Source organism: Monomorium pharaonis, chromosome 3, assembly GCF_013373865.1.
Source record: "Monomorium pharaonis isolate MP-MQ-018 chromosome 3, ASM1337386v2, whole genome shotgun sequence".
In the NCBI taxonomy this organism is placed as follows: domain Eukaryota; kingdom Metazoa; phylum Arthropoda; class Insecta; order Hymenoptera; family Formicidae; genus Monomorium; species Monomorium pharaonis.
The window spans coordinates 19,286,095-19,299,564 of NC_050469.1; the positions used below are offsets into that span (position 1 = coordinate 19,286,095).

Below are 13,470 nucleotides of genomic sequence, written 5' to 3' on the forward strand. Positions count from 1 at the left end.
TAACGTCTCAGTAGAATGTCATTTTGATATATCCTCAAGATAAACTTAGAATATAGCGACTGAACTTCGCAACTCCTACTGAATATACTGAGATTATATCTAATATACTCAAAACATCCGTAAAATATCCTATGATATATCTCATGTATATCTATCACATATTTCCAAAATATCCGCGTAATATCGAAAGTGAATCATGTCAACGCTAACTATGATCTGTAACGTTACGCATTTTCGTCTGCCGTGTGATGCAGACACGTGGTGAAGTGTAGGGTGTGAACGTGCGAACACGAACTCACGGACAACGTGGTTTTCTCAGGAATTACGCCCAGATAACTTTGGTATGTACATAAGATATAATATAGTAACGTAAACTATAATAATATATATATATATTGTATATATACATATATTATTTAGGTTATAACCTACAATTATCTGAGCATAATTTCCCAAAGCACCCCAGCGTATTCAACAGATATTACGCTTCATTTTTTGCGATAGCTTCCTGATGTGCGAAATGATTAATTCCTCTTCTTATTTCTTCCTGCTAATTCTGTATGTTTAATTCCTTGTTCCTTATTCCTCTCATTATGCATGAGCCCATATAATGTGAACATACTGTAGACATATTGTGAATATACTGAAGATATACTTTAGACATACGTATAACATTCTTAAGATATATTCGGTATATTCTCATAAACTGCCAGCGAAATTCTATGGGATAAGGCAACGCGGACATAGTACGTTATGAGTATATACTCTCCATATCACAGACGTATCTCTAATATTATACGAATATTGCAATATACTTTCGCAATATCCTATTATCGTTCTCATAATCTACATGTGCTGTCTGGGTAATGAGAGGAATAAGGAACAAGGAATTAAACATACAGAATTAATTAGCAAGAAGAAAGAAGAAGAGGAATTAATCATTTCGCACATCAGGAAGCTATCGCGAGAAATGAAGTGTAATATCTGTTGAATACGCTGGGGTGCTTTGGGAAATTATGCTCAGATAATTGTAGGTTATAACCTAAATGATATATATATATATATATATATATATATATAATTATAGTTTACGTTACTATATTATTTCTTATATGCATACCAGAGTTATCTGGGCGTAATTCCTGAGAAAACCACGTTGTCCGTGAGTTCGTGTTCGCACGTTCATACCCTACACTTTACCACGTGTCTGCGTCACACGGCAGACGAAAATGCATAACGTTACAGCTAGCGTTGACGTGACTTTCGATATTAGGCAGATATTTTGGAAATATGTAATAGATATACATAAGATATATCATAGGATATTTTACGGACGTTTTGAGTATATTAGATATAATCTCAGTACATTCAGTAGGAGTTGCGAAGTTCAGTCGCTATTTTCTAAGTTTATCTTGAGGATATACCAAAATGACCTTCTACTGAGACGTTATATGAATGTTTTACGTATATTCGGTACGATCACAGTACATTCCGTATGAGAGTAGAATATTCGCACGATATCCGGTGCTGTCTGGGTAATTAAACCTTGTATTATGTATATCTCGGGAACAATTGGAGATATGAACTTAGGATAAGCATTAGTATTATCAGATGTTTTTGGATTAATTACTTAATTAAATTTTAATTAATTATTAATTAATTAAATTTTAAAACATGCAAATCTCGAGAACGGTTAGAGATACGAACTTGGGATAAGCACTAGTATTATTAGATTCCTTTAAATTAATTAATTAATTAAAGCTTGTATTATGTATATCTCGAGAACAGTTGGAGATACGACCTTGGAATAAGCAATAGTATTATCAGATGTTTTCAGATTAATTACTTAATTAAAATTTAATTAATTATTAATTAATTAATTAAATTTAAAAAATGCAAATCTCGAAAACGGTTGGAGATACGAACCTGGAATTAGCACTAGTATTATTAGATGTCTTCGGATTAACTAATTAATTAAAATTTAATTAATTAATGTCTTGTTTAAATATGTCGTAGTAATTTAATTATAGTTTCATGGATTTAAGTTGCCTAACACCACAAAATATATAATATCCGCACAGAATTATCTTTCTTTAAAAAAAGGTAAAGAAAAGACGCCAAATTTATGTGCGTGCCTGCGTGCGTGCATGTGTGTCTTTAATTTAAGGTTTTACTACTGCTTATGTTTGGAAACATTAGATAGTACAACCAATATGTCTGGGCAATTTTTATGTGACAGAATATTAAACTTCAATTGCATCGCATTATTTGATGTTTAAAGGAAATGTTTATTAGGTTATTTATAATAGAAATGTGAGAGAATGTTAGATCGTATATTCCGCGTGTCGCACAAAAAAAACAATGATACGCATACATACAAGTAGACATTTTCAATATGGAAGAGAAAGATAATATACATAATTTTAATACATATACACAAACGGATAACTAATTCGGATACGTAATTTTTTTCAATGTGGAAGCATGTGAAAAAGAAAATATCAATCTGAAATAGTGCAGTTAATATATCTAGGCATTTCTATTTGCTTGAGTATGTGAGAGAATATTAAGTTTTTTGTCGCGTAATTTAGTTGGTTAAAAATCTAATATGCAATTTATAAGCAATAAAGTAAACTTGAGTTAATTTTTGTATTGTCACAACAACAAAAAACGAAGTTATATACACACACATATACAAGCGGATAAAAATATTTAGACATACTGACTATATACTATTGCAGAGTATCTTTTTCAATGTGAAAGCATCCCAGAGAACATTATGACGTCTTAAAGACGTCTAAAAGACGTCTTATATTTCTATAAGACGTCTTATAAAACTATCAGAAAGACGTCTTTTAGACGTCTTTAAGACGTCTTATGACCCGATTTAAGACGTTTTTAAGACGTCTAAAAGACGTCTAATTTTTTTTATTTATGACGTTTTTGAGACGTCTTATATAATAAATTATTTTAGACATCCCTGGCGAAAAAATTTCTACAAAATTCTAAAAAACTACAAAAATTTACAAAAGTGTTCCAATTCTGGCATTTTTTTGTAGTTTTTACAGAAAAATGCTAAATTTGAAACACACTTTTGTAAATTTTTGTAGTTTTTTAGAATTTTGTAGAAAATTTTTCCACCAAGAATTCCAAAAGCTAGGTTTATTATTTTTTATTTTTTATTATTTTAAACAAAATACTTTATATTTATATTTCATTATTTTTATTTTATTATTAAGATAAGTTTTTTTATAAATAAAAAATTTTATATTATATATTTCAATTTTATTTCATGTTTTCGTGATTGGAAATTACAGAATTTTACAGAGATACTGGATTCAGTCACATATTTTACAGCAACTTAAGCGCAACACTATTATCGTCCGGTTTATTAATTGTCAAAAACTGTTGTCAGAAATGTTGTCAGAAAGGTTAATTATTTCCAATAACAGCCTACACACGCGATACGTACGAGAGTTAAAAAGTTGTGTTGTATTAACGTATCCACACTCGGCTGCGTTACACAGCAAATCGGGACAAAACGTCCCAACACACACGCGATACGTGCAAGAGTTCAAAAATTGATACGGGATAAGCACGTCGATCGACTTGATCGCATTACACGGCAGATTTGGTTATGTGCGTCATTCGACGTCTTAAAAACGTCTTTCTCAGACGTCGTAAAGACGTCTAAATGGCGTCTCAAAGAATATGTCTTAAAAAGACGTATTTTAGACGTCTTAAGAGAGACGTCTAAAATAAGACGATTTTAAGACGTCATAAAGACGTCTTTTAATAAAGTCTCAAAGACGTCTCTTTTAAGACGTCTTAAAGATGTCTTTTAGACATGCGTGTTGTCTGGGATATAAAAAACAGATATACTCCGAATAATATAGTTAGTAAGTTTATGCTCCGTCCCAGGTAGCAAGCTCACGTCATTTTGACGTCCCAAAATGGTCATTTACTGACTATTCTTGACGTCACGAAATGACGCCCTTATGACGTTAAAATGACGATCGAATGTCACAAATTCCTGACGTCATGAAATGTACCGTATTTTGACGTCATAGAATGACGTGAACAATATGTTGTCAAAAAGATCTCTAAAAGATATCCTGTTTCTGAAAATGATAACATAAAGAGACTTCTAAAACAGTGCTTGATCCTAGTTGCCCTTTTCGAGCCGATTCCCAAACGCGCTGCCTCCTATGTCCCCACTACCGCGCGTGGCCTTGACGGCCGAGCCGCCGATCTCGCCCGTACGCTTTGTCTCAGGAGCAGCTCTGTATAAGAAATAGTGCCCTGCACCACAAAATTCATTAAAATTACTTTAAGTAAATAATTTTTGTTTTTATAAACAAAAAAGTACTAACTTTTTTATTACTAATTTATTTTATGTAGTATAACAATATGTAAAAACATAATATGTAAATTAGAATTTTGACAATAGTTTTCCACATCACCCGTGAGGTACTATTATTGATGCGTTTTTTTTAAAGTGGTTTCCCCAGTGGGCCTAATCCACTAAAAGATGAAATATAATATACAGCTTAGCAGGAAAACAGAATTTTATATATTGTAAGATATATAAAAACGACAGGAAAATTAGAAGAATGCCAAGCTATATATTATATTTCATCTTTTAGTGGATTTTAAGACTACTGAGAAAACCACTTTAAAAAAAGCATTAATAATAATACCTCACGGGTGATGTGGAAATTAAACTATTGTCAAAATTCTAATTTATATATTATGTTTTTACATATTGTTATACTACATATAAAATAAATTAGTAATAAAAAAGTTAGTACTTTTTTGTTTATAAAAACAAAAATTATTTACTTAGAGTAATTTTAATGAATTTTGTGGTGCAGGGCACCATTTCTTATACAGAGCTGCTCCTGAGACAAAGCGTACGGGCGAGATCGGCGGCTCGGCCGTCAAGGCCGCGCGCGGTAGTGGGAGCATAGGAGGCGGCGCGTTCGGGAATCGGCTTGAAAACGGCAACTAAACTCAAGCACTGTTCTAAAAGATAACATAATGTCAGAATGTTAACCAATGCGTCGTTTTTTGAGAACAGAAAGATATCATGAAACTAATATCTAAAAGATTTCTTAAATCGGATATCTTTAAAATGTAACTAGAGATTAAAAAATAAAATAAAAATTTCATTTTTTTTATTATTCTTATCAACAGTACGTACTAAATTTGGGACAAATTTTTATTAATTAATTAAATTTAAATTATATTATTTTATTTTATTCTTACTTGCCGCTGGTAGATTTTGAACCCGGGACCTTAGGATTACAAACCTTGTACTCTATCTGCTACGCCAGTTTGAATCATCGATATGGGTACTTGTTATTGTCGACATATACCTATATGTCGCAATTATATTATTTTTTATAAAAGCAATTAAATTTTGCAAAACATTAAAAATAAATAGCATTAACTTATTTACTTATTAATTTCATTGTTAAATTTAACTTTTTCCATAACCTTAATAATTTGATGGAAATTGCAATCTATTTAGCACTAAGACTTTGAAGCGTTCAAATGGTTAATTTGACCATTTTGAAATTATTTCCAAGATATCTAAATGTTTTCTTAAAAAAGTTCTCTTAAAGTTAAATATAATATGCTTATATAATATACTTATGCCTTACGCCTTAAATCTCATTGTATAGACACCGCTTTAGACCGTGTCTAAAATACGTCTTAATGACGTCTTTATGTCCCGATTTTGGATGTGTGCTGTCTGGGAAAATAATCGTCAGATCATGACTGAAATATGACTTCGAAATGACGTCATCATGACGTCAATTTTAGGTCATGTAAAAAAATGGTCATTTTGACGACATATGACCAGATATGACCATTTTGGGACGTCAAAATGACGTGGGCTTGCTACCTGGGGTTTGTATATGTGTATTAGACCTTATGCGCATCGCATTATTTATAAAAATAATTGATAATCAATGAAATAAACATGTGAATATTACAGATAAAGAATAAAACCAATATAACTTTGTTTTGTTATTTTAATTAAATCTGAGTCTCGATCTTTAATTAAATATAGACTTTAAAATTGTCTTAAAGACCTTCATATAGATTATAAAAAGAAATGAGATCTGGTACTACAAACACACATTCAGATGCACGCACAAAAGAAAAAGAAAGAGAGCTGGCAAATTATTGGGTTTAGCGGCGCAAAGTTTTTGTAATAAAATTTGTATTAAAATATTTATTTATAATATTTGAACAAATAATTATTTGTAAAAGTGGATGTTTTAATTCGTATGAACGTCCATTTTCATAGTTGGCGCATTTTCTTCATATCATAATTTTTGTAGAGAAAATGAACTTTTTGTTCTTTTTGGAGGAAAAACAATTTTATTAAAATTTCCTTTGTAGTGCACATTTGTAATGCCAAATAAAAATTATTTTGTACAAAAATAGATTTTTGAGGGCGTTCCATGCGCGCGTATACTTGGCGCTTTTTTATACCTTTTTTAAAAAAGGTAATTTTGTTGGGTTAATTATACCGCCTAACTTACAATTAGAGATATTAACTAAATTACACGCAGGTCATTTAGATATTACTAGATGTCGTGAAATGATAAAACAATCAGTTTGGTGCCCGGGCATAAGTAGTCAATTGAAAACAGTGGTGGAAGATTATCTTAATTGCATAAAAAAATAGAAGAAATATTAAAGAGCCTTTTGTAAAAGAAAATTTTTCTAAAAGACCATGGTAGAAAACCATTATTGCCATAAATTTATTTAAATGGCAAAACAAATGGTTTGTAATTTTGACGGATTATTATTCAAGATTATTCGAAATTCTATCCTTCAAGTCATTAACCGAAAAAGCAGTAATAAAAAAATGTAAAAAAGCCTTTGCAAGATTTGGCATTCCGGAAATAGTGAGAACGGATAATGAGAAGGCACACAATTTTCAGCCGAATTTAAACAATTTGCCAAAGAATTCGATTTCAAATATATTACAAATTCTCCAAAATATTCTCAGAGCAACGGCGAAATAGAATCAGCGGTAAAAATTGCTAAAATGATCTTTAAGAAATGTACGGATGCGATTGTTATCCTATAGATCGACACCTCTTGATAATGGTTATTTCCCTGCGGAGTTAATGTTCTCAAGGAAAATTCGTTGCTTAGTACCCATATTGCCATCAAAATTGGGAACATTTGTAAAGCACAAAAAAATTTCTAAACTAGAAGATGAGAGAAAAGATAAGCAGGAGAATAATTATAATAAGAGACATCGAGTAAAAAAATTGTCAGAATTAAAATTAGGAGATAAGGTTTGGGTCGTGGACAAGCGAGTTTAGAAATCGTTGCAGAAATCGTTACCATGAATAAGAATCTAAACTCGTACATTATTAAAACGGAAAATGGAAGCATAATTTGAAGAAATCGGTAGCATTTAACAAGAGCGACACACAAAGATAACGAAGAAGGTAGCGATAGTCCAGTATATCTGGAGGAAGATATAGAAATAAGAGATAATGAGCAGCCCGAGATAGAACAGGTGGAGGAAAGCGTTGACGATTCGGTGCAAAAATCCCTGAAAGTGAGCAAGCGCGTGAGACAAGACCCAAAACGGGATTGCAAGCCGAACTCTCGGTACAAAGATTATGTATAATTGTAAAAGCAAACGTTTCCTTGTAATAAAAAGAAAAGGATGTTGTGCGAGTATATCCTGCGAGAGCGATCTATGGGCTAAGTGAAGTAGAAGCAAGAGAGGCTAAGTCAGGACACAGATGGCAGTTTTCACATTATAAGCCTAATCAGTCGCATTGTTATTCCCTCATCATACAACTAGACGAATAACACAACAGAATGTTTTCTTGGAGGAGAATATTTCACTCGTTATTGAAGAGTCACTCTACTACGCCGCACAGTGGGGCCAAATGAGATTTCGTCCAAACTCAAAACTTATTATTTGAATAATAAAAAAAGATTAATAAAAAATTTAACCTCCCCCAAAAAACATAAAAGTATTTAAAAAATGTTATGATAATAATGAGTTTTATATAATTCAGAAGTTTTTATTTGCTAAAATTAAATACTATTACAATTAATCTCGATTTTTGGGTAAGATTTTTTAAGGTAAGATTAGTCTGTAAGGTTTTCTTAATCCTAATCAGGATTTGAACATTTAAGTTGAATATTAATATCTATCTGATGTTAAAGTAGATGAGATATGAAGTGAGTTATCCAGATTTATCTGATTAAAAATTTTTTAAATCTATCTTTTTTATGTCTGTTTTAGTAAAAAAGCGAAGCAAAAAAAAACAAAAATCTGACTCGACAAAGTTGTTCTAAATGTCATTAGCTTTTATTTAAAAAAAACATCGAAATTGGTTCAAATTTAGAGCCTGTAGCCTTTTTTGAAACACGAAATCTCATTTGGCCCCACTGTGCGCCGCCGTGCTTGTCTGCCAGTTAGTGCGCGGCGCCGCCGATAGGCTTAACTCTCTCGGGACGTACTACGTAAAGACTATCCGCAACGCGATTAATAGCGAATTCGGTTGCTTGCACTAGTGCGCACTGAGCGTATATTAAGGCTTGTTTATAGTCAATTTTTATATTTAAGAATCATCTTAAATTCTTCTTAAAATACTTCTTAACCAGTAAAATAATCTATACAACATCCATAGAATTATTTTTTTGGTTAAATAGTTTTTGAACATGTATTCTTAAATATAAGAATACTGATGTAAAGTATGTAAACAAGCCTTAGTGCGCACTTAGTGCGCACTAATGCAAGCAACCGAATTCGCTAATAAGATAAATCAAAATTAGCTTCCTTCTTTGCGTCTCTGCGAGAGAGTTAGGTCGGCTATCGGCGGCGCCATTAAGGGGATGCTGGAGTTGTCTGTTTTACCAACAAAAAAATAGTAATTTTTGTTTAACAATATCTTTTTATTTCTTTTATAGATTTGGAAACCTTCTCCAGAATAAAAGAATATGCATTGCTATCAGTCTGTGGAGTGGAATTTCCTCTAAAAACAAGAAAAAATTGTTAATTTGCTGTCACATCATAACAATGTTTGTTTAATTAATATAAAAGATCTACAGTTTGTACCTACGAAATTCGTATTCACAGACTAGTAGACGACGAGAACAAACAGTGTCGAGTTTCGAAAATTAGATTTTAGTGCCTAATTGAGACGAAATTGTGAAACAAAAATTTAGGTTATATACGCGTAAAAAGTCGATAAGTAGAGCAATAAAAAAAAAATTTTTTTGTCCTCGATATAAAGTCCAATTCACAGATAGATATTAATATGTGTACTTTAATTCTGGAAAAGAATTTCCAAATTTATAAAAGAGATATATATGAAATCTCATTAATGATGTGCATGAATGACTCTACATTATCGACCTCGATCAAGTTTGAGAGGCAGTCCAGCATCGCCTTAAAGGCCCTCACACATGAATTGACATAATCGTAATAGCAAGGTTTCGACCAATCATGTACTTGAATTAGCCGGTTACGGCAGGTTACGGTTATGGTCGCCCAATCCGACGCGTCAAAACCTTACGTTATGGTTATGTCAATTCATGTGTGAGGGTCTTAACCCATTACTTCCCAAGCGGACATTTTATAGTCGATTGGTTTTCGGCTCAGAAAAGTGATGAGATCACATGAAAACTTAAAACAAAATATGCTCTTCTACGTAAAAAGAGTTGCTCTTTCAGATTCCGGGGTCAAAATTTCAAAATTTTCTATTGAAATTTAAATATGGCGGCTTAAAGTTGATATAAATTTTTTCATTGACTATTGACTTTTTATAGTAGAAAACTTCGAAAAATTTTGTCCATGACTGTTGTAAACGATTGAAGTGACGGAATTTGCCTCTTTAAAGTATAAACTATAATTATTAATTGATTTTTTTAAGTAGTTCAAGTAGTTCAAGATGGTGGATGCAGTATGGCGTCCAAATGCATGGAAATCATATTTTATTGCGATATATGTGTGTGAATAGTCATTTCTCACATTTTCAAGGTCGCTGAGTACGAATTTTTGGTCAATTATTCATTTTTCAAAATGGCGGATACAATATGCCATAAAAATCATACTTTATTAAAAACTATATGCCTCCGAGTACTTATTTTATGTATTTGTGAGACCGCTGAAAACAAATTTTGGGTCTGTTTTTTATTTTTCAAAATAGCGGATACAATATAGCATCAGAATACACGAAAATCATATTTTACTGTGAACTATGTGCGTGGGTACTGTATATGTTTTTGAGGTCGCTGAATACGAATCTTGAGTTTGATTTATATCTTTCAAAGGCGGATGTAATATGATACACATAGTTCGCAACAAAATCTAATTTTTGTGTATTCTGACGCCATATTGTATCCGCCATTTTGAAAAATGACTAATTGACCAAAGATTCGTACTCAGCGACCTCGAAAACGTGAGAAATGACTGCTCATTCACATATACCACAATAAAATATAATTTCCATGTATTTAGATGCTATACTGCATCCACCATCTTGAACTACTTGAACTACTTAAAAAAATCAATTAATAATCATAGTTTATATTTTAAAGAGGCAAACTCCGTCACTTCAATCGTTTACAACAGTCATGGACAAAATTTTTCGAAGTTTTCTACTATAAAAAGTCAATAGTCGATGAAAAAATTTATATCAACTTTGAGCCGCCATATTTAATTTCCAATAGAAAAATTTAAAATTTTGACCCCGGAATCTGAAAGAGCAACTCTTTCTACGTAGAAGAGCATATTTTGTTTTAAGTTTTCATGTGATCTCATCACTTTTCTGAGCCGAAAACCAATCGACTATAAAATGTCCGCTTGGGAAGTAATGGGTTAACTGGCAGGCGACTGCAGGGGTAGGGCCACCGCACAAACTCTTCCATAACGCGTTACGTTACGTTAAGTACTCCATACGAACCTAAGTTGTACTTAAAATTTAACTTAAATCAACGCACAAAGAAATCCTTAACGTAAGAACTTAAGAACTTACGTTAAAAGTTTCTTTGTGCGTTGATGTAAGTTTAATTTTAAGTACGAACTTAGGTTTATGGAGCACTTAATGTAACGTAACGTGTTACGAAAAAGTTGTGCGGTGGCTCGTACCCGATGTGGTGAAGAATCGGCACATAATATTTTTACAGAATGTATTTAGACGCGGCTTTAGGTTTTCATTTTAATTGAGCAATTCACTCCAAAAAAAGTGAATACTCACTCCAATCGTGCAATACATGCACTCCAATCGATTGAAAAGTTCACTCTGAAGTTTAAATAAAACATTTTTAAATCTTAAAAGTAAGATGTCACTCCATATGGAGTGGCAATATTTTCACTATTGTTTGGAGAGAAAATTCACTCTTTTAAAGTGACATTTTACTCCAAAAAATTTAGAGAATAAGAAAAAAATTATTAAAATTTTTAAATTATTAATTATTAAAATAGATAAATTATTATAATTTATCTATAAATAATGGTGATTAATTACTACATATTTGTCAGATGTTATTCGAGACCGTTCAAGAATATTTTAAGCTAGAAAGAATGGAATTTGCGAGTTTAAAAAAAAAAGCAACGTGTTCCAAAATATATAACATTTACGAAAAATTTGTTAAAATCTACAATGAATTTGCCGAACTAGAGTATGATATTTTAATACCGGAAGAGAAAGAATTCACAGATCATGTTCATTCTTTTTTAACAAAGGTAAGCACAATAATTGCACGTGATATCTCGTATAAGATTACTACTTTTAACGTAAGAATACTATCGTAATATTAAAAAAAAAAATTATTGATTCAATTATCGTAGGTGGAAGAATTTGACAGAGAACTGGCAAATATATTCGATCAAGTATTTTCTGAATGTCATAATACTGAAATTATATTTAAGGTAATATGGATTCTAGGCTCAATGGCCAACCGACCAATTATCATGGCACAATTATGGCACAATTATGAGAGGTTACTTCAAAGAATTCATGACCATTTTGATGATGTTAAAGTGCGTTGCAATATATTAATATTTAATAGACATAACATAGCTGTAATTATAGATCATGATGAGTCTTAGACAGACTTTATTTACATTTTTAGATCATATTTGACAATACCTTTAAAGATTATAAGGAGGCTGAATGGATTGAAACTAATCAGTATTTCCCACATGTCGCTGGTGCATTGTGTACGTTAACACAATTGCGACAACGAATAAACTATCCGATGCAATGTGCGAAATTAGTTGATCATCCCTTGATAAACCTTAAAATAGCACGTGAAACCAAACCAAAATACGATCAAATGCAGGTAATATATCACAAAGACCTGGAAAAAGTGAGACATGAAAAAGCGATGTTAGATTTTATCGTCACTTAACTTGATTTCTTAATGTTTTTATTTGCTTATATAAATGTTCAATCTATAATATATATCTTAATAATTATTGTAACATCTATTTAATTTTATAAAATATAAAACACGTATCACTTGTCATTCACTTATATGATTATTAGTGGCTAAATTTTTACGATATAAAGCAGTTGTTCAAAAGTAATCATCTAGATAAATATTAAAATATCTTTGATGTCTAATGTACTTATTCAATTCTCGAAATTATGTACGTTAATGAAAGTGCATTGTGTTCTCTCATAAGTCACTCTTGGATGCAATGGAACATAAAATATTCACGGACTGGGCCAATAAGTTAATCAACATAAGCAACATCCATTTATCGAAAAGCTTATTAACGATAGATGAGAATAAGCTGCTCGATTTAAATTTTAATCCGGAACTGACTGCTCTATTGAGAGAAACTCGCTTTATGATAACCATGAAAAGAACAGACCTACCCGAGGAAGCGATTCAATTATATTCAAGAACGCAGTATTTTTTTGAGAGTACTTACAATCTCAATTTGATCATACAATGGTAAGTAAACATAATTTATTAAGTAATGAGACATAACAATTCGCATATATGTTTGTTCGATGGTAGGTACAATTGGATAAGGAATTATAGTTTGCCTGTGGAATTTGAATTGTTGAAGGACGAAATTGAAAAAGTAGACAAATTAATTCAAATCGGACAAGAGAACTATAATTGGAATTCCCCAGGTAAAATTCTTAATTATGATGAATATTAATTGTGTGTGTGTATAAAAATAGTTAAATGTTATGTTAATGCTTGTAAGAAACAAAAAATAATGTATAAATTGTTAAAACCTTTGTAATATAGAATCATTTGTGACACCCACAATACTTCCGAATAACTTTTATTTCAAATAATTTTACCATATAATTTTTATTGCTTCGCAGCAATAATCAATGATATAGACAAATTAAATTAATTTTTTATCTATTATAATACTATACAGGGTGTCCCAAAACGTGTGGGTCAACGCTCATAAAAAAGTAGAAGGGATCGAGATGAACATAA

General features: G+C 31.4%; 1 protein-coding gene across 2 annotated transcripts; it reads left to right on the forward strand.

The window, feature by feature from the left end:
• Window positions 1-11,809: 11,809 nt before the first annotated feature.
• Window positions 11,810-13,411, forward strand: LOC118644762 (dynein heavy chain 9, axonemal-like). 2 transcript variants are annotated; one of them, XM_036284135.1, is made up of 3 exons: window positions 11,810-12,040; window positions 12,133-12,963; window positions 13,030-13,411. In XM_036284135.1, the coding sequence occupies exons 2-3, from the start codon at window positions 12,704-12,706 to the stop codon at window positions 13,175-13,177; spliced, it is 408 nt and encodes a 135-aa protein (XP_036140028.1). In that variant the 5' UTR covers window positions 11,810-12,040; window positions 12,133-12,703; the 3' UTR covers window positions 13,178-13,411. The 2 variants fall into 2 exon arrangements, with proteins under 2 accessions (XP_036140028.1, XP_036140029.1); XM_036284136.1 differs by having other exon boundaries at window positions 12,133-13,411.
• Window positions 13,412-13,470: the final 59 nt, after the last annotated feature.

Coding starts and splice junctions, on each gene's coding strand:
- LOC118644762 (XM_036284135.1), top strand. CDS start 12,704: ATGGAACATAAAATATTCACGGACTGGGCCAATAAGTTAATCAACATA. Junction 12,964..13,029: donor CTCAATTTGATCATACAATG/GTAAGTAAACAT, acceptor GTTCGATGGTAG/GTACAATTGGATAAGGAATT.